This window comes from Chelonoidis abingdonii, chromosome 7 (genome assembly GCF_003597395.2).
Source record: "Chelonoidis abingdonii isolate Lonesome George chromosome 7, CheloAbing_2.0, whole genome shotgun sequence".
Lineage (NCBI taxonomy): Eukaryota > Metazoa > Chordata > Testudines > Testudinidae > Chelonoidis > Chelonoidis abingdonii.
In genome coordinates, this window is record NC_133775.1 from 3,063,394 (window position 1) to 3,090,984 (window position 27,591).

At 47.4% G+C, this 27,591-nt stretch overlaps 1 protein-coding gene and 2 non-coding genes across 5 annotated transcripts; 2 read left to right on the forward strand and 1 right to left on the reverse strand.

Annotated features, from left to right (window-relative positions):
• Positions 1-1,572: 1,572 nt before the first annotated feature.
• Positions 1,573-27,218, forward strand: ARMH1 (armadillo like helical domain containing 1). 3 transcript variants are annotated; one of them, XM_075067572.1, is made up of 12 exons: positions 1,573-1,823; positions 5,987-6,205; positions 6,746-6,814; positions 7,672-7,838; positions 8,731-8,927; positions 12,654-12,738; positions 20,145-20,267; positions 22,041-22,113; positions 23,241-23,370; positions 24,094-24,171; positions 25,972-26,089; positions 26,438-27,218. In XM_075067572.1, the coding sequence occupies exons 2-12, from the start codon at positions 6,000-6,002 to the stop codon at positions 26,455-26,457; spliced, it is 1,266 nt and encodes a 421-aa protein (XP_074923673.1). In that variant the 5' UTR covers positions 1,573-1,823; positions 5,987-5,999; the 3' UTR covers positions 26,458-27,218. The 3 variants fall into 3 exon arrangements, with proteins under 3 accessions (XP_074923673.1, XP_074923674.1, XP_074923675.1); XM_075067573.1 differs by having other exon boundaries at positions 7,678-7,838; XM_075067574.1 differs by lacking the exon at positions 24,094-24,171.
• Positions 15,094-15,284, forward strand: LOC116816419 (U2 spliceosomal RNA). Its single transcript, XR_004371718.1, has one exon. It is a non-coding gene; the product is annotated as a U2 spliceosomal RNA (small nuclear RNA).
• On the reverse strand, positions 25,011-25,174 carry LOC116816418 (U1 spliceosomal RNA). The gene has a single exon (XR_004371717.1). It is a non-coding gene; the product is annotated as a U1 spliceosomal RNA (small nuclear RNA).
• Positions 27,219-27,591: the final 373 nt, after the last annotated feature.

The following is a 27,591-nucleotide window of genomic DNA, read 5'->3' on the forward strand; positions in this document are numbered from 1 at the left end:
GTTTGTTGACCCTCTCAAAGAATTCTAATAGATTGTTAAGGCATGATTTCCCTTCACAAAAGCAGTGTTGACTCTTCCCCAACAAATTGTGTTCATCTATGTTTCTGATAATTCTATTATTTACTATAGTTTTAACCAGTTCGCCTGGTGCTGAAGTTAGGCTTACTGGCCTGTAATTGCCAGGATCACCTCTGGAGCCCTTTAAAACTCAGCATTATATTACCTACCTTTCAGTTATCTGTTACAGAGGCTGATTTAAATGGTATGTTACAACCACAGTTAGTAGTTCTGCAATTTCCTTCAGAACTCTTGGGTGATACCATCTGGTCCTGGTGACTTATCACTGTGAATTAATCAATTTGTTCCAGAACCTCCTCTAGTGACACCTCAATCTAGGACGGTTCCTCAGATTAGTCACCTAAAAAGAATGGCTCAGGTTTGGGAATCTCCCTCACATCCTCTGCAGTAAAAGCTAATGCAAAGAATTCATTTAGCTTCTCTGCAATGACATTGTCTTCCTTGAGTGCTCCTTTAGCACCTTGATTGTCCAATGATCCACAGGTTGGCAGGCTTCCTGCTTCTGATGTACTTAAAAATTGTTGGTTTAGTTTTTGAGCCTTTTGCTAGTTGCTCATCAAATTCTTTTTTGGCCTCCTGATTATACTTTTATACTTGACTTGCCAGAGTTGATGCTCCTTTCTATTTTCCTCGGTAGGATCTGACTTCTGATTTTTGAAAGATGCTTTTTTGCCTCTAACTGCCTCTTTTACTCTGTTGTTAAACCATGCTGGTATATTTTTGATACTCTTACTATTTTGTTATGTAGGGTATACATTTAATTTGAGCCTCTATTATGGTGGTGGTTTTTTAAGAAGTTTCGATGCAGCTTGCAGGCATTTCACTCGTAACTGTTGCTTTTCATTTCCATTTAACTGGTGTCCTCATTTTTATGTGGTACCCCTTTCTGAAGTTAAATGCTACTGTGGTGGGCTCTTTTGGTATTTCATCTCCACAAGCATGTTACATTTAATTACGTTATGGTCACTATTCCCAAGCAGTTCAGCTGTATTCACCTCTTGGACCAGATCCTCCACTTAGGACTAACTCAAGAATTTCCTCTCCCCTTGTGGGTCCCAGAACTAGCTGCTCCAAGAAGCAGTCATTAATGGTGTCTAGAAACTTTAACTGTGCATCCCACCCTGAGGTGACATGTACCCAGTCAATAGGGGGATAGTTGAAATCCCTCATTATTAGTGAATTTTCAATTTTAATTTTAATTTGATCTCCCTGAGCATTTCACATCACCATCACCTTCTGGTCAGGTGGTCAGTAATATATCCCTACTGCTATACTCTTATTATTCAAACAAGGAATTTCTATTCACAGATGGGGTGAGTACGGGCAGGATGGAGTGGGTAGGTGGGTGCAGGCAGATGGGGAGAGGGCTGAGTCAATAGGAGTTGGTGGTAAGTGGGTAGGGTGGGGTTGGGTGAGGATGAGGTGGATGGATGGGGCTGGGACTCGCTGGGTGCCAGCGAGAGAGGGTGGGATGAGGGCTGGGGGTGTGGCAGACTGGGTGACAGGAGTCTGGCAATTCTGCCCATGCTCAGACTCCCAGTGCAGAGACATCCTCCCCTTTGGGGAAGGAAGTGCTGCCAAACCATTGCAATAAGCTGGAGTCCTGCTGCCTTAGTTTGCTGTTGGCTTGGCTGTGTAGGAGTAAGGCTGAGAGATTTTTTTTAGGACTGGAGGAGACACAGTGCCTCATGGAATAATGAGCATGGTGCAAGAGCCAGCCAGTCACCCCCAGAAGACAACCACAGGTAGGGGGAATGACCAGTATCTCACACAGCCCCTTCCTCAAAGAGCTATTGGGAATCATGGGGGAATTGAAGAGGGTGTAGAGCATCGCGGCTGGGGTGGGGTGAGCATTGGAGGAAATGGAGTTTCACAGGGTTGGCAAGGGAACTAGTATTAGATAGATTTGGGGGCTAACTGGGTTAGAGGGAGAGTAGGTACCAGGTTTTGGGGCAAAAGGGTGTTGGGAGAGTCAGTGGGACCAAAGAGAGAGAATAGTAGGTGCCTGGAGGGGGCTGCTGGAGCAGGGGTTCTGGAGAAGGAGCAAGGGTCATAGAACTTTAAGGGAGGAAGGAAGGGGCCTGCTGGATCAGTGAGGATTGTGTGTTTGGTGGGGTGGCAGCACAGCCTTCCCAAAAGTGGAGGGGCCTAGCCTGCCCCCCATTGGTTCTACCCCTGCCCCACCTCTTCCCCCAAAGGCCCCACCCACAGCCAAGCCGGAGCAGAGCCTGGGAACCTCTACCTGCCTGGAGTGGGGTGGTCCCAAGAGCAGACCCTGGCCTGTGTCCCCACCTCCTGTGTCCCCCACCCCGAGCAGGTGGAGGATCCACGGCTCTCCACAGCTGCCAGACTCCTGGGGCCAGGCTCCAGCTGCCGGCCTGGCCAGGGGGCTGGGCCTTGGGGGGAAGAGGATGAGCAAGGGCAGGGCCATGGTGAAAAGTGAATGGGCCAAGCAGGCTCTAACTTGTGCCAGGAGCTGGGCAAGGCTTGGAATCTAGTGGGTATAAAAATATCTTAAAACCACCACCTTTTCCCTCCCATCTCTCAACTCATCCAGGGCTGCACCTCCTAAACTGAAGGTGCCACTCACAACTGAGGCTGGCACTTCTGGCAGCACAGTGCTCCTGAGCCCATAACTCCTTGATTCAGAAGTGATTCAAAAGGAAAAGTGCTACCCAGTGAATAGCCAACAACAGTTCCTAAATCACCTGGGTTTTTCTTAGAGTCCTCCCAACCAAGTGTGACTTGGTGTCCAACCCTCTAAGCTTATCAGAGCTAGTGAGATGAGTGAGGCAACTCACTGAGTGGCTAGAACAGACAATTTGGAGTGAGGAGACTTGGTTCTGTTCTGACTCTGCCACTGAGTTAGTGTGTGAGCTGGGGCAAGTCTTTTCCCCTCTCTGTTAATTTGTTTCCGTATCTGTAAAATAAGGAGAATAAGAATAGTTACCTCTATCTCTAGGGCACTTGGAGATCTTTGGATGAAGAGCATCATATAGGTGCATAGTATTATAACAGTCAGAGTCTGGTACCATTGTGTCCTCAGTTAGTTGTATTGTGTGATCATTTTCAGACCAACTGTTCTCCCTGGCTGGATAATAGGAGAGCACCCTTGATTCCTCAAATCCTCCTGTCCAGAGGCTGGTGATGGTGTTTCTGAACAGTGAGGATTATTGCTGCTTCCTAATAAAAGCAGGATAAGAGCACAGCATCAGCATCTCAAACATAAATATGGAAATATTAATTTAGAATCAATTTTGGGATGCTTCAGACTGTTAAGTTCTTTTAACTAGATTTCTGTAGAGGACATAGGAGCTCTTTATGGGACTGTAAATTTCATGGAAACGGTCTCTGTGAAATACTCATTCCCTCAACACACTCGTTGTTCTCTCAGTATCAATCATGAGCCTTGCATGTAATGTTTCACAAATATTCTGTAAATCACTTGAAAAAGCTCATGATAGTGTGAAATACGACTTTCTACAAAGGGCTCCTAACAGGCCAGTCTCCCATCAGCACTAACATTTGTTATGGCTAATAACACTTTCAATCACAACTATTTTGGGGAAACTGATTTATTTTAAACCTTGTCCTCCCTCAAAGGAGATCCTGAATACACTTTGCCAAGGACACAGACTCCTACAAACCACACACTGTTAATTCCCTAATGAAATGCTAACTCCTCTTAACCCCACAGAATTGTTTCTTTATCCAACTTTCTAGGGTGGTGGGTTTTTTGGTTTTTAAATTTTTTTAATACACTTAACTACAGAGCATTTCACCTTTAGGTCATTGGTTTCAATCCTGCCCAGGCAGTAGTGACTGAAAGTGACCATTGAGCAGCCACCTGACGCCTTCTGTGAAATGGATTTGGAATCTCAGTCAAGTTCCTAGTAGCAAGTACTAGGCCCTTTACAGATAGGAAATAGGCATGGACCCTGTCATAAACAGATAGCTAAGGGTTAATGTTTCTTTTACCTGTAAAGGGTTAACAAAGGGATCCAAACACCTGACCAGAGGTCCAATCAGGAAACCGGATTTTTCAAAGCTCAGGGAGGGAAGTTTTTGGGTGTGGGTTCTTTGTTTGTTTCTATGTGCTCTTCTCGTTCTGAAGAGGATCTCTCATCTCAGTTTCTAATTCTGTTTCCAAGTTCGTGGTACAAAGGTAGAAAAACATAGGCTTATATTATATATATATAATAGCTTTTACATGTGTGTATTGCTGATGTTTTAATTGTTTTTCTTTTTGATAGGCTGTTTTTCAGTTTCTTTTTAAGCCAATAGCCCTTATTTGTCACTTTTGATCAGAACCATTTTATTCTTTTCTTCTTTTTATAAAGCTTTCTTTTTTAGACCTGTTGGATTTTTCTAGTGGGGTCGGGGGTTGGCCTGCAGCTCACCGGAATTGGTGGAGGAAAGAGGAGTGAGGAGGTGAATTGTCTCTCTTTTGTAATTCAAGGAGTCTTATAAGTAAGTAATTCCAGGTAACCCAGGAGTGAAGCCTGGGAGGAGGTAAAAGGGAGGAAGGGGCGGTATCTTCCCTTGTTTTAGAGCTCAGGCATCTGTCTTGGGTCCCCAGGAAGGTTTGGGGAGCCAGAGTGAGCCAAACACTTGGATTTTTGGCTGGTGGCACGCTATAGTCCCAGCTGTAATAAGCTTGGAAGTTTCATGCTAGCAACTTATTTTCTGAACTCTAAGGTTCAGATCGGAGTAGGAAAACTAGGACAGACCCAAACGGACCTAACAGATTTAAACTAAACTGAGAGAAGGCCTGAAATAAGTGTCCAGACAGGGGGTGGCATTGGTTTAACTAATTTGCTTTTAAATTACATCTTAAATTAAACCAATGCAACTTTCTCACATAGACAAGGCCTAAGTCTCAGCAAAGGGGCCAAGAACTGAAAGAGGCACAGACTGAACTCTCTGTCGCCCACACAGATGAAGCATGTTGACAGGGCTGTGTGGAGAGAAGCTTGCAGTATTGCTGCCTGTGTTGTACCTCCTTTGGCTCCGATTCAACAAATACCCATGCACGTGCTTAACTTTAAGCCCCACATTGGGACTACTTACAAGCTTAAAATTAAGCCTGTGTGTTTGCAAGATCGGGACCTATGTGGTTAAACTATCTTTAGCTTCCAGAGCTGTCAATCTGCACTTTTTACCAGAACTAATTACACCACAAAGGAGGGACGGGGCGACAGCGAGTGCCCAAATGTGTCAAAGAAATTGGGCAAAATGGGGGTCACTGTATTGAAGGTCACAGGGTCAGTGGGATTTTCTGTAGCTGCCCTATTCCTTGGATTATTATTTCATTTCCCCCCTGAGTTTATTTAAAAATATGCCATTGAAAGTTCTCAGCACTCAAAGAGAAATTAAATAATAAGACATGAACTAGGACAAAAAGGTTCAAAATGCAATAGCTTCCCAAATCCACATTGTCAAGGTCCTGTGCATCTCTGCTCTTATTTCATCCTACTTACCCCCTGGCAGGGCCTATCATGGGATCAAGTATCCATCCTGGGAAGCTAGCAAGAATCTTGAGATTAAGAAAATTTGCAACATTAAAGTGCTTTATTCCTATCTGGGAGGGAGACTGCTCTTATGAAGATGATCTTGTGGTTCAAGCAGAAGATCTGGATTCTAATCCCAGCTCTGCCACAGATTTACCATGTGGCCGTGGGTAAATCAGTTAATCTCTTTATGCCTCAGTTTCTCCAGATGTAAAATGGAGCTAGCAATGTGAATAAAGGAAGATAAGATTACATTAATCAGTGTTTGTCAAGTGCTCTGTGATCCTCAGCTGGAAAGCACTAATTAAGGGGAAAGTATAATTAGAGCTGGTGTTACTCATTTGTACAGCCTACATTTATCTTTAAGGGTTTTTATAACCTCTCTCTCTCCTCTATAGGACAGTATTGATCATGACTTCCACGAAGGAGCAGGCAGCCATCAGCAGACTGATGGGGTTCTTGCAGGAATGGGACAATGCTAGCAAAGCTGCTCGTAGCCACATGCTGGATAATTTCATTAAGGCAAATCAAGGAAAGACAGGGCCAGAGTTGGAGCTGGAATTCTCCCAGGGAGCCAGCTTGTTTCTGGCCCGCCTAACATCATGGCTGAGGCTGACGTATCTGCTTCCTCAGGATGCCAGCGGGGGTGGTGGGGCGATCGAGAGGAAGATTCTCTCCCAAATATTCTTTTCCCCAATACAATTTAAGGTAGCCCCTCTCTGTGGAAATACCTGAGTCCAGCTAAGCTGTTCACGGAGAAGAGCCCAGCCCATGAAAGCTGGAATCTGAGGGAAGTTCCACACCAAGGGTATTACTGAGTTGCTCTGCAAGATTCCCCTTGTTTTCTCCATCCCCTCTCATAGGTTCTGCCTCAGGACATCCCATCCTCCTGCTGAGGACAAAATGTAAGCTCCCTGCCAAGCCCATCAATGCTGCAGGCACCCACTTCAAACCCACTCTAGGGATGAGCATGCTGCCTCCTTAGTGGCTTGCGACCCAGCTGGCCTGGAAAATTAAAGCCTGTGCCCTTTCCCAAAGACAGGTTCCCCAGGTGCAGTGCCACACATTGTCACCAAGCTACCAGCCAGACCAGGTGCAGCGACCAGGTTTAATGTGAAAAATTGTCTCGGTATTTGCTCCTTAACATTGTCAAACAGCTACATGTATGGAATATACCTAGATCAGCAGCTAAAGTCCATTGGCATCTTTCTGTCAGCTGCAAGTAGGTGAGTACTACTGTGTCACTTCAGCAAGAATTGTTTGGGGGGTTTTAACAGACCAGGCCAGACCAAGGTGGGAATTGTGAGATGGGGGGGCCGGTGTTAATATTTTACTACAAGGTTGGTCTGGGAAAGGGCAACAGAGGCTCATGATCTATGCTTTTGAGCACCCTGCTGTCAGCACGTACTCATAACTGGGCAAGCGTCTCCTATCTCCTCTGCAGGTCTCTGGATCCCCACAATCTGTGAGCTTCCTTCATGCCTGGAGACTCTCACACACACTCTTAGTAGGTTGTGCATTTGGACCTGTTTTGAACTGTGTCCCCTGTTTGGGGAGGTCAGATACCATGGTGATGAGCACTCTGTAGAAATAGATAGATCAGTCATGGGCAGGTGGGAGGTGCTGCATATGTTACTTCACACAAGGCTGGGAAAAGGACCCTTTGTGCTTCCTAAGAATACTGCAAATATTTTATGATGTTGCCCATGCTATGCAATTGCTCAGTGAGTCCCTCATGTTTCCCAGGAGCAGTTTGATTGCTAACACATTAGTCAGGGATCTGATAAGCACCCTGTGTATGGAGACCCAAGTTCTTTGTGCATGTAGGTCAGTATCCAGATGTGGACACTCAGAGGTAAATATCTCACCTGGTAGCCTATTGGGAGCACATCATAGTGCCAGGTGAGGCATTCACATTTGGGTTCCAAGTCAAGCTTCTGGTAGCTGTTGTCTCTATCCAGGAGCTTAGACACAAACTGAGGCAAGGAGGTTGGAAGAAGGTTCCCAGTAATATGGAGATCCGAGGAAGGAAGATTTTGTTCAAAGTGTTACATTTTCTGCTTTGTTCCTCTCATCTCGGTAGCCACAGGTATCTTACTGAATTTTTGGAGATTGGAGGTGTCCTGACTCTCCTGGAAATACTAGGTCTGAACCAACTGAAGGAAGAGGACAAAAGGGAGTCGATAAAGCTACTCCAACTGATAGCAAACGCTGGCAGGAAGTATAAGGAGCTGATTTGTGAAAGTTATGGTAAGTTCCGTGCCATCCATGTTCTTTATCAATGGAATGGGCTTACCTCCATTTAGGCAAGTCTCTGCTCTCTGACCTCCAAACGTCCAGGGCTCCTTACAGAACTGAACCTGTTCCTTTCGCTCTACGAGAGTCCTAGTGATGGAAGATTATTTTAGTACTTTTCTTGTCAAAAGGAGTTCAGAGTCTCAGCCATTGCTGACTGGTTACATTTCATCCCCCTTCTCATTTTTAATGATCCTACTTTTTGTACAGTATTTTTCCTTTGATGTATTACAGCAGTCATGCTGGTTGCAACTGCTATGGCTAAGGTTGCAAAAGAGTTTCCATTATAACCTGCTTTGTTCACCCACTGCTACCTCTCCAAACCTCCCCTCTTGGGGCTAACATTTTCTATGATTGGTGTCTACTGAAAAATCAGGAATTTTTCTGGAAAGGGAAAGCTAGATCTCTTCAGATGTTTTTGAAGACTGGAAAAAAATAAATGCTTTTTCCATTGTAAAAGGGAACCCATCACTACAATCAGTGATGGATGCTCAAGGTTTGAACAGCTTCCTCAGCAGTGAGATGAGTGTGATGGAATCAGTGAAGTGAGACTCAGCATGCACTATTTACCTCCTGGGGCCAAATTCTTTATTGGTGTAAATGCATGTAGTTCAATTGACTTCAGCAGCGTTTTTCCCTTCTAGACCAGCTGAGAATTTGGCCCATTATATTTTAAAATCAGTGAAATAGCTACTGATAAAGGTTACTCACCATCTCTATCTCTCCAGCAACAGTGGTTAAAATGGGACAGTGTTTTTGATTCCTTCTCGATTTCAATAAAATTACCAAGTTGCTGTCTAACCTCAGATGTGTAACCACGCAACTCAGTGAATCTTCTTATACACAGGTGTGAGATCAATAGCCGAGTTCTTGGCCAATTCCAAGTCAGAAGAGACTCAAGAACAAGTGCAAATTCTGTTGGATTCTCTAGGCCACGGCAATCCCAGGTATCAGAACCAAGTATACAAAGGCCTGATTGCTTTGCTGCCATGCACATCCCCTAAAGCCCAACAGCTATCTCTGCAGACACTCAGAACTGTGCAGGTGAGCAGAACGGGATGTAATCAAACTTTACCCCATTCTTTAGTTTTATCAGAACACTCTGTTTCATAATGAATCTATCATAATCTAGAGGCTAAAAGTGAATGGAAATCCTACTACAGTTCTTGCCTTATTAACGAGCCCAGAGAGTATCAGAGGGGTAGCCGTGTTAGTCTGGATCTGTAAAAGCAGCAAAGAATCCTGTGGCACCTGATAGACTAACAGACGTTTTGGAGCATGAGCTTTCGTGGGTGAATACCCACTTCGTCAGATGCACGTAGTGGAAATTTCCAGGGGCAGGTATATATATGCAAGCAAGCTAGAGATAAAACTGGTGATGGTGTGGCTGATCTGGTTAGGTCCTGTGATGGTGTCGCTGGTGTAGATATGTGGGCAGAGTTGGCATCGAGGTTTGTTGCATGGATTGGTTCCTGAGCTAGAGTTACTATGGTGCGGTGTGCAGTTACTGGTGAGAATATGTTTCAGGTTGGCAGGTTGTCTGTGGCGAGGACTGCCTGCCACCCAAGCCTGTGAAAGTGTGGATCATTGTCCAGGATGGGTTGTAGATCCCTGATGATGCGTTGGAGGGGTTTTAGCTGGGGACTGTATGTGATGGCCAGTGGAGTCCTGTTGGTTTCTTTCTTGGGTTTGTCTTGCAGTAGGAGGCTTCTGGGTACACGTCTGGCTCTGTTGATCTGTTTCTTATTTCCTCGTGTGGGTATTGTAGTTTTGAGAATGCTTGGTGGAGATTTTGTAGGTGTTGGTCTCTGTCTGAGGGGTTAGAGCAGATGCGGTTGTACCTCAGTGCTTGGCTGTAGACAATGGATCGTGTGATGTGCCCGGGATGGAAGCTGGAGGCATGAAGGTAGGCATAGTGGTGGTAGGTTTCGGTATAGGGTGGTGTTAATGTGACCATCACTTATTTGCACCGTGGTGTCTAGGAAGTGGACCTCCCGTGTAGATTGGTCCAGGCTGAGATGATGGTGGGGTGGAAGCTGTTGAAATCGTGGTGGAATTTTCCAGAGTCTCCTTCCCATGGGTCCAGATGATGAAGATGTCATCAATGTAGCATAGGTAGAGAAGGGGCATGAGTGGACGAGAGCTGAGGAAGCGTTGTTCCAGGTCAGCCATAAAAATATTGGCATATTGTGGGGCCATGCGGGTGCCCATAGCGGTGCCACTGATCTGGAGATATATATTGTCATCAAATTTGAAATAGTTGTGTGTGAGGATAAAGGCACAGAGCTCAGCAACCAGTTGTGCTGTGGCATCATCAGGGATACTGTTCCTGACAGCTTGTATTCCATCTGTGTGTGGGATGTTTGTGTAGAGAGCCTCTACATCCATGGTGGCTAGGATGGTGTTTTCTGGAAGGTCACCAATGCATTGTAGTTTCCTCAGGAAATCAGTGGTGTCACGGAGATAGCTGGGAGTGCTGGTGGCATAGGTCTGAGTAGAGAGTCCACATATCCAGACAGTCTCAGTGATGCCCGAGATGGATGGGGGTGTCCAGCGCATTTCCGGGCTCTTTGTGCGATCTTGCGGTGTAGATTAGAAAAACCCTAGTCGGGGCTCCTAAGCGGTATGTTATTTGTTTGGTGTTAGTGTAGGGAGTGTCCTGAGTAGATGGTGCAGTTTCTTAGTGTATTCCTCAGTGGGATCTGAGGGAAGTGGCTTGTAGAATTTGGTATTGGAGAGTTCTCTGGCGGCCTCCTTTTGGTAGTCAGACCTGTTCATGATGACAACAGCACCTCCTTTATCAGCCTCTTTGATGATAATGTCAGGGTGGTTTCTGAGGCTGTGGATGGCATTGCGTTCTACACGACTTAGGTTGTGAGGGAAGCGATGTTGTTTTTCCACAATTTCTGCCTGTGCACGTCGGCGGAAGCATTCAATGTATAGGTGCAGACTCTCATTTCGACCCTCAGGAGGAGTCCATGTGGAGTTCTTCTTCTTGTGCTGTTGGTGGGAGGGTACCTATGTATCAGTGCGCTGTTCAGTGTTGTCCTGAAAGTATTCTTTGAGTCGGAGATGGCGAAAGTAGGCTTCCAGATCGCCGCAGAACTGTATCATGTTGGTGGAGGTGGCAGGGCAGAAAGAAAGTCCCCGAGATAGGACAGACTTTTCTTCTGGGCTGAGTGTGTAGCCCAGAGAAGAGCTTATTGCATCCACAAGCACACCCAGTGTGTACTCAGCTGATGTGTCCTAACATGTCTAAGGCTGCATACCCTGCGTGGATAAGTCAACGCAGTTTGAAAGTGCCTTGTTGAGGTAGTACTGGATAAGAGAAGTCTGAAGCCAGGATCCTTTTGCGCTCAGTTGCATGTCATCAGCACAGAGTATGCTCTTCAAGTTCCCCAGCAGTTCCTGTGTCTGAGCTTTGAGAACGCATTGAAAAGGAGTAGGGTGCACAGAACTGTTTTCTGGCTGATTTGGATAATGAAATCAAGAACAATTCCCCCCTTAGACTTTTCCCTCTCACTAACACAGATGCTAAACTCCAAGGCTGTGTGTGAGCAAGTGCTGAGTGTATAAAGGCTGCTACTTTTGTCTACATAGTCCCTGCTCCATCAGGATCTAATATGCTGCTTTTAAATAAATTGAATTTGGAAGATATTTTATAATTCCCCTTCTCCTCCGGTCTGTTACTTATTGTGAAAGTCTGGTATGAAAATGTATGACCTCAGTTGTAGGAGAGGATATGCCTCTAAAGACGCATCCTGCCCTTACTCCATAGGCAACTTCAAAGGGAATGGCATGCAGGATTAACTATACAGCTTTTAATGCTACTGTTTTAAATCCTGCACTTTGGTTGTGCTGTTTTTTTAATTGAGGGAATGGGGTTGTGGTCTTCTGACCCCTCTTAAATTCTCCCTGGCCTGGAAATATGCACTTACATAAAAAATTCTAGCTATATGTTAATTACCCAGACTAAGACAGAGCTAAGCAGTGAGGTAGGTGGGTAGCAGCTCTCATGCAGTCTGATGCTCTTGAATTTAATTCTGAAAATCTGCCATTTGAAGTTTCAGTCCCTTGTCATCAAGGAAGGGTGGGGGTTGCCACTCCCATTCCCCACAAAATCTGCAGGAACATGGATCTTTGACCTTTGAACATAAAATGAATCTCTTTATCTCTTCTGTTACATACCACATGAGAGAGAGAGGCTCCCATATGAAGCACTATTAAAATCTTAACGCTGTTCTAGTGCCTCAGTTAGCTGGAGATCAATGAATCTCATGCTCAAGTTTGAAGAGTCTCCAGAGGAGGAGAGATTTTGTCTCCATTTTTTTGTCTCCACACTTTGTAGAACACTTGTCTTCTTTCACTGTAAGCTCTTTGGGGCAGGGGACTTTTCTTCCTCTTAGTCTACCCTCAGAGCAGTGGGACCCCGATCCTGATTGGAGCCTCTGGGTGCTGCCATATTAAAAATATGAAATAATAGTAATTAATAGTTTGCTGCCCCAATAACTGCAGTCCTTAGTCTGAGAACCATAGGGCTAAACTGGGCACCCATTACATTGGTGAGTGTTTACATGAGAAGTCCTGTTTAAGAATAAGTGCTCACTAACCTGAGTAGTGGTTGCAGAATCAGCCCCAAGAGACCATTTCTCTGAGCGAAATGCTGTGCAGTTCTCTGTATCCTGAGGATCCAACACGTGTGAACATTTCAGCGGGCTGCAGATGTGAGAGCCGGGAGGAATAACACCCTCTTGTTCCTTTCATTGTCAGGCTATTGTGGGATCAGCCCATCCCAGCATTGTAGACGCTGTGCTGGGCGTGCTCAGCTCAATGCACTTGGAAGTTCAGTATGAAGGTAAGAACCATCACTGGTATCACAGTATGAAGGTAGGAAACATCCCTTGTGCTGTCTGCTGAGGAGGAAAGCAGACTTCTGAGTCATTTGTGGGGAGGTTCTCAGTGAGCCTGTCAAGAGTCACTTCCAGGCAGCAGCCGCAGTGTCCCCGGAACTCAGTTCAAGCTGAGAGTGTGAGCACTGGGCTGGGTGTATTTGCCTTTTGGCTGCTCACTGAGCTCTAAGGAATTTAACTGACCTGGCAACAGGAAAGGAAAACAGGCGAGTCACAAGGCCCAGAGGCGGAGTGCTCGTTACTGCACAGACCAAGCAGCTGGGGCCGCAACCCCGGCAGCTACCCTCTGATGGGGGGTGGGGGATTTGTAACCCAGCTGCGTGTTGTCAGCGTGCCACTCCACAGCTCCAGCCTCCATGCCTAGCCCGGAGGGGCGATGTTGCTCGTGCAAAGGCTGTGCATGTCTCCGGCTTTTCCCCTGCTACCTAGGGGGGCTGATGTCTCCCGTCACTGGATTGCAGGAGCGGGACTGGGGATGCAGGTCTCCACAGGTGGGTTAACGAGCTGTGCGATGGCTGCAGGCCAACCAAGCCCAGTCCTGGCACAGAGCCCAGGGGCGGCAGGGGCTAGGGACAAGCTGCCCTATCTCTGCTGCCCCCAGGTGGGCTGTACTGACCACAGGGGGGGGACGGGATCCCCTGCAGGCTCCGGACAAAGACCGGTCCAGCCCCCTCCCAGCTCACTCGGGGTGGCTCAGCGGCCCTTTCACCAGCCCTTTCCCATGGGCAAATGGGAGCGACCAGTGACCCAGGCCTGCCTGCACCGCTCAAGGCACAGAGCCTGGCACCTGCAGGGTCCTGCTCCAGGGGCATCTCCTCTGCGGTCTGGGTGCCCCTGGATAACCAGTGCACGGGGCTGTGCCTGGAGCAGCTGCGGGGACCCTGGGAGCCACCGCCCTGCCCGGAGCCACATTCCAGGGGTTGCAGCCACAGCTCGGAAGCCGGGGCTCCCCTGCAGTCTCAGACCTACCCAGGATGCTTGTTTGCATGCCCATAATGCATTGTGTATCATGACCCACATTCCGACTCCCTGGTCCATGGGATGTTTGCTCCCAGAGACCCTGGTTCCGAGGAGCAAACTCATGGTTTAATTGGGCCAGAGCAATAGGCTGTAGAAACAGAGGTGTGATGGGTTTGGCCACACAAACCCCATGGGACTGTCACCTGATGTGCTGAAATTACCTCTGAGCCTGTTTTCCCTGCCAGCTTGGGACTCCAGAACCCTGCCTTGTTGAGCCAGACACGCTAGCCCGCTGCAACACAGACCCTGGCTCTGGACCACGCCCCCAAAGCTGCTGTCTTTAAGTGAAAACTGCTCAGCAGGTTAACCTATCTCCAGCACCCAGACACCCAGTTCCCAATGGGATCCAAACCCCAAATAAATCTGTTTTACTCTGTATAAAGCTCATACAGGTTAAACTCATGAATTGTCCGCCCTCTATAACACTGATAGAGAGATATGCACAGTAGTTTGCACCCCCAGGTATTAATCACTTACTCTGGGTTTACTAATAAACAAAAGTGATTTTATTAAATATAAAAAGTAGGATTTAAGTGGTTTCAAGTAATAACAGATAGAACAAAGTAAGGCACCAAGCGAAAAAAAGCAAAAAACTGGAAATCTAACCCTAATACATTAAGAAACTGATTACAGATAATATTTCACTCTCAGAGATGTTCCAATCAGCTTCTTTCACAGACCAGACTCCTTCCTAGTCTGGGCCCAATCCTTTTGCCTGGGACAGCCTGTAACAATGCTGGTTCTGGTGGGACCCAACTAAGAGTGCCAATTTGGGACAAATCGCTTCAAGCAGGGCAGTTACAGCCCACGGCTGGGGTTTTTCCACCTTTAAGGCAAACCAAACCAGCTAGACAGAGAGGACTTTGGTTTTACCCCACTGGCTAACCACAAATCACACAAGCAATTCCCTTAGACACTCCAGTTTCCCAGTATCACCACCAGTGTCACTCGTTGTGGGGACAAATGGTTATGAAAACCAACAGCCCAGTAAAAGAAAAAAGGTTCTCGCGATCCCAAAGGACCAAGCCACAGACCCAGGTCAATATACAGATCCGATCTTACCCACAAATCACGCTGTTGCCAGTCCTTTAGAATCTAAAATCTAAACATTTATTCATTAAGGGAAAAAGATAGAGATGAGAGCTAGAATTGGTTAAATGAATCAATTACATACAGTAATGGCAAAGTTTTTGGTTCAGGCTTGTAGCAGTGATAGAATAAACTGCAGGTTCAAATCAAGTCTCTGGCAGGGGAACTATGTAGCATCTGAGGGCTTCTACATTAAATCTCTGCTGTTCTCAGCTAAAATCAAGTGTATTGTCTAATGTTTTCAATTTAATGTCTGATGTGTTTTATTTGAGCAGTGTACATCAAATTGATTTTTGAAGTAGGGTGATGGAATAGGAGCTTGCTTTGTCCACCCCATGTATCAACATGCTGTGGTAGTATTTCTAGGAATGGTACCTTTCATTTGGGGACAAAATTCTGGTTAGAAAAATAGCAAGAATTTTACTGTAAGGAGATTGTTTTGTATGTCTTATTTGAAGTAGATCTTTACAGTAGTTAAAATGCATTGGTTTGTTTACTATGAAATATTGTTAAAGTTTCTGTGAGTCTATAGATGTCAGTTTCTTTGTCTTTCTGGAGAATTGTTTTTAAAGCTGGGGTTTTATTTTCTGCTGTGAACCCTTCTGACAATATGAGGAATTAATGCTTTCCAGACTTGAGGGTCTGTGAGGGAGATTTTTCTTAATTTTTTTTCTATAATATTGAAAGTCTCAGATATATAAATAATTGCCTGTTACATAGACTTCTCCCCACCCAGCATATGTTCCATGTATCTTGGTTTGTAAAATCAAGTGAGGGCACTGGGTGTCGTGCTGTACCCAGCACACAGAGGTCCCAGTCCTGATCAATTTGATTTTTTTCTTCAAACCTACTGTAATGCAAATTCTAAATAATAATCCTTATCACTGTTGCCATCCCTCACCATTGGAAAATCATGAGTAAGATCCCCTAAAATCATGAGATTGGCTTAAAAATCATGAGGATTTTTGTTTTTAATGTCATATGGGGTCTCTTTATTTCCCTCTGGTTTCTGAACCTTTAAGGTGCTCTCAGGTCCCATTTTCAACATTTCCTTTGCAAGCGGGAAAGCTGGAAATGTACCTTTCTTTCTAGTACAGCCAGAGCCCCAGAGAGTGGGAGCCCCGAGCGCCCAGGGCTGGCAGACAGCAGGAGCCCCGAGCGCCCAGGACTGGCAGACAGTTGTATGTTTTATACTTTGATTTCACCAACCAAGTATCAAGTGTGAACTCCTCAGGCACTAAAACAGCCTTAACACAGAGTCACAGACACCCCTCTTGGCCACCCAGATGAGCCTGTCTTTGTGACAGGCCATTCTTGGTCACTCACCTGGGTCAGTTGCACCTCAGATCTCAAACCGAAGACAATGCTCATAGGCAATCCTATAATTAACTAAATATTTATTAACTAGGAGAAGACATAAGAAACTTATTTACCAGGTTAAAGCAAGTAACATACACACAAAGGAAGTCTTATTTTACTGAGGTTGCTTTTTGATGTAAAAAATAGAATGATTTCAGGAGTTTTATTGTAATTTAATGCGGTTTATTGTCTGTGCAGAAAATGAAAGGAACAAAGTTTGTGCTTGAAGGTTTCACTTGTTGGCGGTTGGATTTTGTGGTGGATCTTTTTGGGAAGTTACATAGCAGAACTCTAATGATGCTGAAAGGCCTTGCTCAAAAACTATTTATTTTTTAATGTGATTATACGTTATAGATAATATGTGACATTAGTTCTGGAATTCATGACTGAGAAGATCTGGGCAAACAGCTTGGCAGGTGAATTCAGCCTGAAGCACTGATATTGCAGAGTAATTTCTGCCAAAGCAATAGCTACAGCAGCTCATCTACTTGCCTAGTGTAACAACTTTGTGAAGGCCCAGAGTTACACCATTTCTCTTTTACTCCTGGGGGAATTCTGTGCTCCTGCATGCATAATTAATTAATGAACCCCCCATATTTTTAAAATTTTTGCTCAGAAAAAAGCTTCTGCAGTTCTGCCTTTTTCCCACCAGAGGGTGCTGTGGTGATTGAACAAAGCAGCAGCTCCCAGCCAGCTAAGAGAGAGCCTAACTTCTTCCCAGCACCTGTCAGGCCAGGTCAGGAGACAGACAGCATGGAGCGCTGGGGGAGTCATGTTATACAGACAAAACTACACAGGATCTTTTCAAGGGGCAAGACAAAGATGCCACATTTATTATGATAACAATTTGATTTATAACCAATAACTAATATCTTAATCCTTATATATACACACAAACACACATTCACACACACACACATCCATCAGATGTTCTGCAGCTGCTGCATAGTTACCAGTCCAGGACATAGCTTGAGTTCGTGGCTTGATTTTGCAGGTTGGGTTTGTAGCTTGTGGCGGCTAACTGGCCAGGAAAGCCGGGCACAAGGACGAGATGGGTCTCGGTTGGGCATGTACTGATGCCCTTCCATGTTGGCAGCACAATGTTACCCTCCAAAGTCTTCCATCTCACCCATCCTTTTTGTAGGCTTTAGTTTGAATCCAGAGTCTATAGGTCTTGCTGCATCACGCTGCCTCTGGGTTTGGTGATTGATCACCCGTCAATTGCAGGTGTGACTTTCAGCCTGGGACCTGGCCTTGATCTTCCTTCTATTGTACCTTTTCTTTTTAGGGTGGACTCTTCTGACTTTGTTAGGGCTCTTGTCTGCATCTTCAGCCGGTGGGGTTTGAACTCTATTTCATCAGGACAGGCTGGGGCTGGAGGTTGATTTTATCATCCATACATGCCTCATTCACACATCTAAACTAACTAATAAGATTACAGGAGGGTTTGCAAAAATGAAGGTTGGAGGAAGCTTTTACAAATTGGAGTGAGCGTTTTAAAATGAAGTTTGAATTACAATATGGCAAACAGTGAACAGAAGTTACAATGTAGGCAAGTGTAGTGAATGGTGAACAGAAGTTACATGAATAAAGTGAACAATTGAAAACAATTTTATTTATCAGTTCTACAGTCAGATGGGCTTATAAGGGCTAGTAGGGGAGGACAGACTGGTGCAGAGACTGAATGGAAGTGGAGGCACGGAGCCACAGGGGGGAGAGAGGTGCAGGGCCACATGGTGATCGGGGAGGAGGTGCAGAGCTACATAGGGATAGGTGGGGGCACAGAGACACATGAGGACAGGGGGAGGAGATATGGATAGGGACAGGGAAATGGCTGGGTGGGAGGAACAGGGGGAGGGGAGACAGGGACTCATGGGGACAGGGAGCGGCTGAGTGGGAGCACAGAGACACAGCAGGATAGGCAGAGGGGGTACAGAGCCACAAAGGGACAGGGGGAGAGGGTGCAGGGCCACATGGGGATGGGGGAGGAGCTGCAGAGCTATATAGGGATAGGTGGGGGCACAGAGACACATGAAGACAGGGGGAGGGGGGATAGGGACAGGGAAATGGCTGGGTAGGGGGAACAGGGGGAGGGGAGAGACAGGGACACATGGGGACAGGGAGTGGCTGAGTGGGAGCACAGAGACACAGTGGGATAGGCAGAGGGGGTACAGAGCCACAAAGGGACAGGGGGAGAGGGTGCAGGGCCACATGAGGATGGGGGGAATGGGTGTCTGAGTGGGGTAAAGGGACACGTATGGACAGGGGGTGCAAGGACACAGAATGGGATCTGTGAAAGCAGCAGAAGGTCCTGCGGCACCTTACAGACTAACGGACGTATTGGAGCATGAGCTTTCGTGGGTAAATACCCACTTCGTCAGATGCCAGATGTATTCACCCACGAAAGCTCGTGCTCCAATACATCCCTTAGTCTATAAGGTGCCACAGGATTCTCTGCTGCTTTTACAGATCCAGACTAATACGGCTACCCCTCTGATACTTGACAGAATGGGATTCATGCAACTTCTAAAGAATTAGGCTTTTCCCCCCCCTAGAAAAAACAATTTTACTTAAACTTTCAGTGGCTTGTGAAACCAAAGCATTTGACTCATCACTTTATGAATTATTTTATAGACATCAAATAAAAATGTTATCTAATTTTCCACAAAAATTAGACTCATTCACAGAACATTTCAAAAAATTGCATGTAAGCTCAGAAAAGCTCATTGCCATGGAAATGTTTAGTGAAATGCAAAAGATTTATTCTGAGAAGAAAAAAATGCTAAATATAAAAGTACGAGGATGTTTGGAGGGGAGCTGAGGGTTCTTACAAATGTTTTCATTGTAGAGCTCTGTGTTCTGTACAGCCCAATCCTCATCAGGGAAGTTGAACAGAAATTAGCACATCTTTCCACGGACACTGAACTGCTCAAAGAAAGGCTGTTCAATGTGCAGTGCATCATGGGTATGCAAATGAGCTGGTGCTCCCAGAGTCCTGCTCCCAGACCAGACCCAGCTTCTCCCTTTTGGTGTGAGCTGAGCTGAGCTGTGCTCCTGGGGAAGCTGCTTTTAGCCTCTCAGCAGCTGCCCTGGGGATGGCTGGCTCTACTGCCCAGCTGTTGGAGGCATCAGAGCAGGTGGCTGCAAGCTGAGGGGACATTGTGTGTGGCACCTGCATATTTACTACATAACTGGGTAAAGGTTTCATATTTGCATTAATCCTGGAGCTTGATGACTCTGAGGCGCTCCGGGGTCCTGACTCTGCCCCTTGCAGGTGGAGGGCCTACGAGTTCCCAGCAGGAGCTGTTGCCTCTGTGTTCCAGCACTTTCCAAATTCCCAACATTCCCAGACTGAAACTCCTGAAAGGTGTGTGGGGAAGCTGCTCCTGCCCCGTCCCCCTGGAGCCTGCAGCACAGTGGGGCAGCGCTGCTCTCAGTGGTGCACATGTGTAAAATGTATGTAACCCTCACATGTCCAGTACCCCAGCACCCTCCTTCTGTGTCCCAGAGAGTTCTATGCAACCAGCGGTCTGTGCCATAATAGAAAGCCAGCCATGTTTTGGTTGGGCTCTTTGCCATCCACATACTCTAGCTGGCCAGCCCATGGGGTATTATCTACAAGCCAGAAGAACGTGTTTCTGCTCTCAGATGCACAGAGCGTATCTTGGCCTCCTGTTCTGTTTCCGAGCAACTTCCAGACGGGAACAGAGCAGAATCCAGCCCTAGTCAAGGAGGTTTACTTTGAAGAGGTGGAAGGAAAATACAGCTCTTTCAGACGCCAGCGTTCAGACCATTGTCTCTGACATTCCACCTGCTGCTGGGATTGCTGTGCAGCCTTGTTAGAGCACCAAGGTGGCGCTTTGCTCTCTTTCCTTGTCTTCAGCCATTCAGCTGATAAAGGATCTCATGGCCTATGACGTCCGGCCAGCGTTGCTGAAGGGTCTGGTTGAATTACTTAAACCGCCAGGGAAAGAGACTGCTAAAGTGAAAGGCAAAGCCCTGGAAGGTAAGAGGTCACATGTCTGCTTGGAGGCTGCAGAGTGCTGCAAAGTGGGTTGTTCTTTCTCTGCTTGCTCAGTGACTCACCAGCCACTGATGGGCAACTTTAGTACCTTAGTCTCCTTGGGTGGAACCCTGGGGTTCGCAAACTGGGGGTCGTGACCTCTCCGGGGGTCACGAGGTTATTACCTGGGGGGTCACGAGCTGCTAGCCTCTACCCCAAACGCTGCTTCGCTTCCAGCATTTATAACAGTGTTAAATATTTTAAAAGTGTTTTTAATGTATAAGAGGGGTCTCACTCAGCAGCTTGCCATGTGAAAGGGGTCACCAGTACAAAAGTTTGAGATCCATTGGTGGAACTGGCCCTCGCTAATCCATCCCTGCGCTGCCTTGGCAGAGGTCAGATGCTGCAGCCAACCTTCTGGCTGATTTGAGACGGTGACGGCTATTCAGAAGAGGAGATGCAGAAGTCTCATCCTAGTGGGCACGGTACCCATTGCAGTGGGCCCTGTGTGCTCCTCTTGAAGTCTGGACCCCGTCTCCAGGGAGCAGTGAGGTCACCTGCAGTGGTAGGCTATGGTGGGGTGGGAGGAGAACAACAGGCTGGTGCTGGGTCCTGCTGGGAGGCTGATACCCACCACCACAGGAAACAAGGGGCGAGGCACCCCCATCCCCTTCCCAGGAGGGCCTAGAAACCACGTGTCTCTTAAGCTCTGCCTTGCAAGAGGCAGGGCCGGCTCTAGTTTTTTGCCACCCCAAAAGCTCCGAAAGCGCAACTGCCTGAGGGAAAAAAAAAAAGGAAGAAGAATGGCCGGTGTGCCGCCCCTGGCATTGTGCCGCCCCCAAGCACGTATTGGTTTGCTGGTGCCTAGAGCCGGTCCTGGCAAGAGGCCAAGGTAGAAGAGAATCTCCCTCTTTTCTCCTCCCTACTTCACCAGGACAGCTGAGCACCAGGGGTATGTGGGTGCAGTCCCAGCACGTGGGGTGTCCTTCCTGGGATTGCAGCCGCCCTCTCTTTTCTCTTCTCCTTTCCTGTGACAGGTGAGAGGAGATGGCAAGCAGGGCCCCCATGGCAGCTGGAGGCCGGCACTGCACTCTCCAGGCCTCCATATCCCCTGCCCCTGTCCCCACTGCAGACGTACCTCCACATATGGGTGTCACAGCTTCTTCTGATGCTGCTTCCTTTGATGCAGGCTCCTGAGTCCTGTTTCCCAGTGACCCTCTGGCGAGTTGCAGAGATCAGCTTTGTCTGTTTTGGGTAACGGGAACTGCCAGGCAACAACAAACATCCAGCTTGTTGGAGCCCTCGGAGCAGGAATGGGAATTTTGATGCTATTTGTGAACTGTGTGGATTTGTTCAGTTAATGCAGCAAAGTTACTGGAAAGCAGAGGATGCGGCGCTGTCTTTCAGAGATCTTAAAGTCAATTCCCTTCTGCATGTGGCCAGAGAGAATTAAAGATCCCAGGACACCTTTTCAAGAGTCAGGAAAACCTTGGTTTTCTGCCCCATATCCTGTCTCAATGAAACAGACTGTAAGGTCCCAGGCTGTTTGAGTTGCTGCATTAGCCTGACACAGTCGCTGAGCAGTGAGAGCTCCTTGTGAAGCACTGGGCTACAGTACATTTGAATGGAGATTCCCTTGGGGATGTTGCTCTAATCTCACAAATCCTCTTTTCTTCAGGTGCTTCTGCTCTAATCCCCCAGGTTATAACTAAAGCTTTCTGGCAGCAGTATGGCTCCAGCCGTAGTTTTCATCCTATCTAATGTTCCCCTATTCAGACCCAGTCACACTCCATCTTCCTGAGCCCTTGTCGGTGTATATACAGCAAGCCGCTGCAGCAAAAACCATCGGGTAAGAACATTCAGAGCAAACTACAAAAGGAGATTTATACAGGATTTAAAGAAGCTGCTTCCTTCAAGGAGAAAAGGCCAGTCGTTATCCTTCAGAGGGAATCTTTAGTCCTCTGCCATTTAAAAAAAAAATCTGAGTATTTCCCTGGAGCTCTGCAACTTCTCCATGTAGACTTTGGGGGCTTTCATCCATTCACAACAGTGCTCAGGAGCTTAGAGAGAAGCACTTCTGCTTGGGTAGCAAAATCCAGACCCTCCCCTGTTACTAACAACACCTGAAATTATTCAAAGCCTTTATTATAAGTGAAATATGTCAACCTTTACTCTGGCCATTAATACAGAGTCAGAATGTTCCCTCTGTTTCCAGGCCAGCATAGAGAGGGACAGCGTTAGCACCTTGCCACATACCTGCACCAAACCATGCTACATAACAGTACAGAGCCTGTTGTATTCTCAGGGAAGGAGAGAGTCTCTTGTAGTGAAATGCCTCGACTTAACAACTTTAGATCAACAGCGTAGTGCATGGAACCAAAGTCAGTGTCTGACCCAGTGAATCCCGAAACTCTCTGTCTCCATGCTTCTCTGTAGTTCACTTCCTGTTAGAGATCTGCAGAGTCCACAAGATGGTCCAATGCCAAATTGCTCCCTTTAAAAGCAGAAGATGACAATAATACCGACCATGTTGCTTTCTCCAGTGACGTGCTCAATAATAAGATAATGCAATTTACTGTTCCACCCTGGATGCTGCATTCTATGGGGTAACATGGTGGGTTCCCTAGGATATAATATGTAAATCAGGTGTTTTTATTGTCAATCGTTAAAAACAATTGTAGAGCCCCAAACATAGATGTTAAAAAGGTCACATGCAGCCATGGGCTTCCTGTTCAGTTTAAGAATAGCACCCGTCCTTGTTCATTGGTGTTAGTCATTCGCTAGTGAACATGGAAAGATGGAGGCATCACTTTGCACTTGGATCAGCACCACACCTAAGGCAACAGGACTAGAATCGGTCCCTCCAAATCGCTAGATGTGGGTCTTTCATTTCATTCCCAGGAAGCTCCTGTTGTTGTGGGAGTCTTCTCCCATGCAGAAGAGCCTTGGAGCCTGACTGTGCTGATTTCCTTGCAGCATCCTAGCCCAGGACTCCACCAAACTGGCTGAAGAGATGATCCAGCTGAGAGTGGTGCACGGCCTTATGTGTGCTATGGGGAACCAGGATCATACCACCTGCCAGAGACAGGCCAGCATCTCTCTAGAGGTGAGTGTCTCTGTGGGGGGCAATGTGGATTTTAATGTGGATTCCTCCCCTTACGCTCCTGAGCAGTGGGCGCTATTCAGATAAAGGGGATCAATCACACTGGGGCAAGGCTGGAAAAAACGATCATTGATACAGCAACGTACCTACAGTTTGTGTGTCCCCTCTGCTGCTAGTGCTTGAGGATGAGCTTATCCCTTCCCAAGCCCAGTTCTCCTGCTCAACAGTCATGATTCCCCAACAAAAACCCTTCACTGAGGTGGAGTTAAGGGCAGTCAATAATTGAGAAGAAACCTTCATGGAATGGGTCACAGTTTTGAATAATACAAAATCGGGAAATTCAACATAAAGAGCATGCTTCAAACCCAACCCAAAGCCTGCAGCCTAGAGAAATCCAGAGTGAAGGTCATCCATTCTGGTCCACAGGGGGTGTCGGCTCTAAAGGCCAGTGGTGCGATGGTTAACTAGATCCCTGCCGATCACAGAAGCTGAAATATCCAGCTGCTCTCGCAGTATGGGTGGGGCTTGGGTGTTGTACTGACCCTTTCCCCATCTAGTGAACCCTGGCCCCCAGCAGCGTTGGCGCTCAGAGGCGAACAGCAGAATGGGGGCAATGGACAGATAAATCCCAGGTGGGAAGGAGCAGCATCCTGTGAGGATGCTGCTTTTCAGTGGAGCCAGACACCCCCTCCCTCCTTTTGCACTTATTCGGGTGTTTTGTTGCAGTATTTTGTCCAGACATTTCCCATTGTGGAGGAGCATGTGAGGAAGGCAACAGGAGAGACTCTGTTCCAGCTTTTTATGGTAAATGGGCTTCTCTACCCGCCAGGGCTTGTTACTGGTCTGGAACATGGGTCCATTTTGCAGGGATAATGGGGACTGGGTTTCATTTCTCTAAAGCCGCAGTGCAGCTCCAGTTCCTGATCCGACTCCAGAGACCACGGGGATCAGATCACAATGTCCTCAGTTAAATGAATTGCTTTGGTTTTGGCCCAACGCCCCCAAAGACCTCACTCCATGCAGTGGGTATCAGTGTGCACTTGCACTATCCATCTGTACTAATGAGGTGGGACGATTGGCGCAAATCACAGCGGGGCCTGAAGTCTGCGGGGAGGGGATGGTTCTTTTCTGACTGAGGTCCGTCGTTAGTGTAACTGCAGTAACACTGAAGGATGTGTCTGGACTCACGTTTACGTGGTGATATTGGAAAAGTAGCGAGACATGCAGGGCTAGCAGCATCCCAGAATGAGGAGTTAGGCATGAGCCTCCATCTGAATCTGAGCTCTCCTGCCTTGAGGTAGTTCAGGACAGACCACCATGTAAATCAGAGGAAGCCCTGTCACATGAGCCCATTAAACCTGAGCAGGACAAAGCCATAGGAAATGTCCTGCAGGCAACAATCCTGACCCATCCTGGACTCAATGGGGCCTAATAAGACTTTCCCAATTCCATTTTATTTCCTTTTAGGGGAAGTGGTAGATGGCAAACTCAGCTGGCAAAAAGAGACACAGCTGGTTCTGTTAACTTCACAGGGCTGTGCCGATTTACCCCATCTGGGTGTCTGGCTCTGTACGTTTGCACAGTGCTCAGGAGGGAAGAGTCTGGGACTGCTGAGCTTCATCTTCCTTTGCTTAATCGAGTGCCAGGGGAAAGCACGAACGCAGTCCCCCACTACCACAAATTATGCAGTCGAGTTTCCCGCATTTGGGGAAATCGCAGGGGTCAGCACACCTGCAGTGCAATGGATGAGCCTCACCCTGGGAAAACCACCTTTGTGATCATGGTATCTCCCCTGCAGCACAGGTTACACCCTGATTAGCGGGCCTGCCCTGAAGCCAACCGCTCACCAGGGAATTAGCCCTTAAACTGTTCTCATGTCAACAGCCTCTGCCTTGCAGCAGTGGAGAGCTAAGTTCCCTCTAAGCTGTGCAGCACAGAGGGACAGTGGGGAGAGACACCTCTCCCCCAGCCTCGGGCTGCTGCAGTGAGAGGGGGCTCGGTGGAGTTCTCTCTCCCCATCACAGCCCCATGGCATCCCAAACCACTCATCCTCAGCCCCAGCCAGAGCCCTCACCCCACTGCACCGCAAGCCTCTGCCCCCAGCCCCCTCCCATGCTCTGAACCCCTCATCCCCAGTCTCATTCCAGAGCCTGCACCCCAAGCCTCTGCCCCAGCCCTGAGCTCCCTCCCACACTCTGAACCCCTCAGACCCACCTGCCACACATCACCTCCATATCGGTACACCTAACAGAATCCATTCCACACATGGATGTAAAAAAGAGGGAACACAGAGCAGGAGTCATTTATTGGGGAGAGCCAAGATTATCCAACATGCTCCTAGTCCCCTTGCTGGTTTCTCTGCTCAGGAATCAGTCCCACCAGCCAGCCCCTGGGCTGAGGGCTATGCTCAGTGCAATGACATGTGGAGACTGGCAAAAGGAAACTTTGCTAGGACTCCACTGGCTTCTCACTGTCAAGACCGCCCATCTGAGGGGGCTTGTCAGGACCCTTCCTCCTCCTCTGGCTGGCCCTTCTCGTGCCCTTGCTGGCTCCTCAAGTCCCTGTAAGCTGCTAACCTCTTGCCTTTTTTGCTGGTTCCTCTAGAGAGATGCCAAGACCTTGTACATGAAGATGGATGCAGTACAGGTTGATATTCTGGCATCGAATAAAGTGAACATCCCAGGAAGTTTAGCAAGCCCAGAAGGGATGCTGCCCATGGAAGGTGTGTAGGGGGTCACGAAAAGCGAGACTCAGATACCAGGGCCCAATTTTCCTCTTGCTTAGACAAGTGTAAATCAAGAGACAGCCCTTCTAAGTCAGTGGGGATACCCCAGTGGAAGGGAGAGGAGAATCGAGCCTCAGATGGGGGTGGGGCCAGCCCAGGGAGCAAGAGGCCAGAGCAGAGGGTGAATCCCAGGTCCCTGCATGGAGCTAAGGTGTTGTCCCATGTAAGAGTCTGGATGCTAGAGGGTTCCCCATACAACCCTGCCTAGCATTAACAGCAGGGGCAGCCAGATCTCCTTGGTGTCACTGCCTCTCTGCGATTCAGGGCTCTGCTTTGTTCTTCCAGAGGAAGGAAGCACAGAATGAAAACTTCAAACAACGGAATGAGGTCAGCTCCTCTGCCCTGCCTCTTTCCCCTTTTCCGTGCCCTCTGCCTCCCTCTCAGGCCATGCCTATCTCTAGAGCCCTGCAAATCCACTTGGTAGCTGCATCTTTGGACCATTTCTGCAGATAGCAGGGCTCTGATGGTAAGAGCTGGGTGGGCAGCTGTGAGGAACTGCAGCACGGATCCTCCACCTGCCCTGGATGGGGGGGCAGGGACACAGGCCAGAGCCTGCTTGGGCCCTCCACCCAGGGCAGGTGGAGGGTCTGCCACAGCTCCTCACAGCTACCCGTGTTGCTGTCCCTGACCCGGCTCTGGCTGGTGGGGGTGGCTCAGAGCTACAGCCTGGGCAGTAGGAGTAAGAAAGAGCTGGGTGGTCAGCTGTGGAGAGCCACAGGGGACCCTCCACCTGCCCTAGGTGTGGAACCAAGCAGCCCCCTGACCAGGGTCCCAGCCACTTGCCCAGGATGAGTGTCAAATTGTTATACATTTCAAGAGAAACTGGAAGTCTCTCAAACTCAAGCCTTTTTAAATTATTTAGATTTATTTAAAAAGTTTCATGTAAAGTGAGAGATTTTTTGCTCTTTGTGAAACCATCAAATTAAGCCTAGAAATGCTTTAGGCTCCCATTATGTTGGTGAGGCTATTTTTCCAGTAGGGTACATTTTGTCACAGATATTAATCCTGCTGTTTGGTCCAATATGTTTATCAGCATGAGTTACTTGCCAATTCAATGTTTATATAATAAAGGCTTGTTGAAAATAACTTTGAGACATTTTCAAATGTCACTTTGTTTCCAAATGAAGGATTTAAAATATTAACTAATCCCCTAGTAATTTCTGTGCACTTAATTTAGTGTAATCCACATATTTTCTATGTTGAAACGTAAAGCTGCAAACAGAGGGCACTAGCTGTGGCCTGTAGGTAATCAAGTGACCCATCCCCTGTTGCCCATTCCCAGTTTCTGGCAAACAAAGGCCAGGGACACCATTCCTGCCCATCCTGGCTAATAGCCATCGATGGACCTATCCTCCATGAACTTATCTAGCTCTTTTTGAAACCCTGTTATAGTCCTGGCCTTCACAACAACATCCTCTGGCAAGGAGTTCCACAGGTTG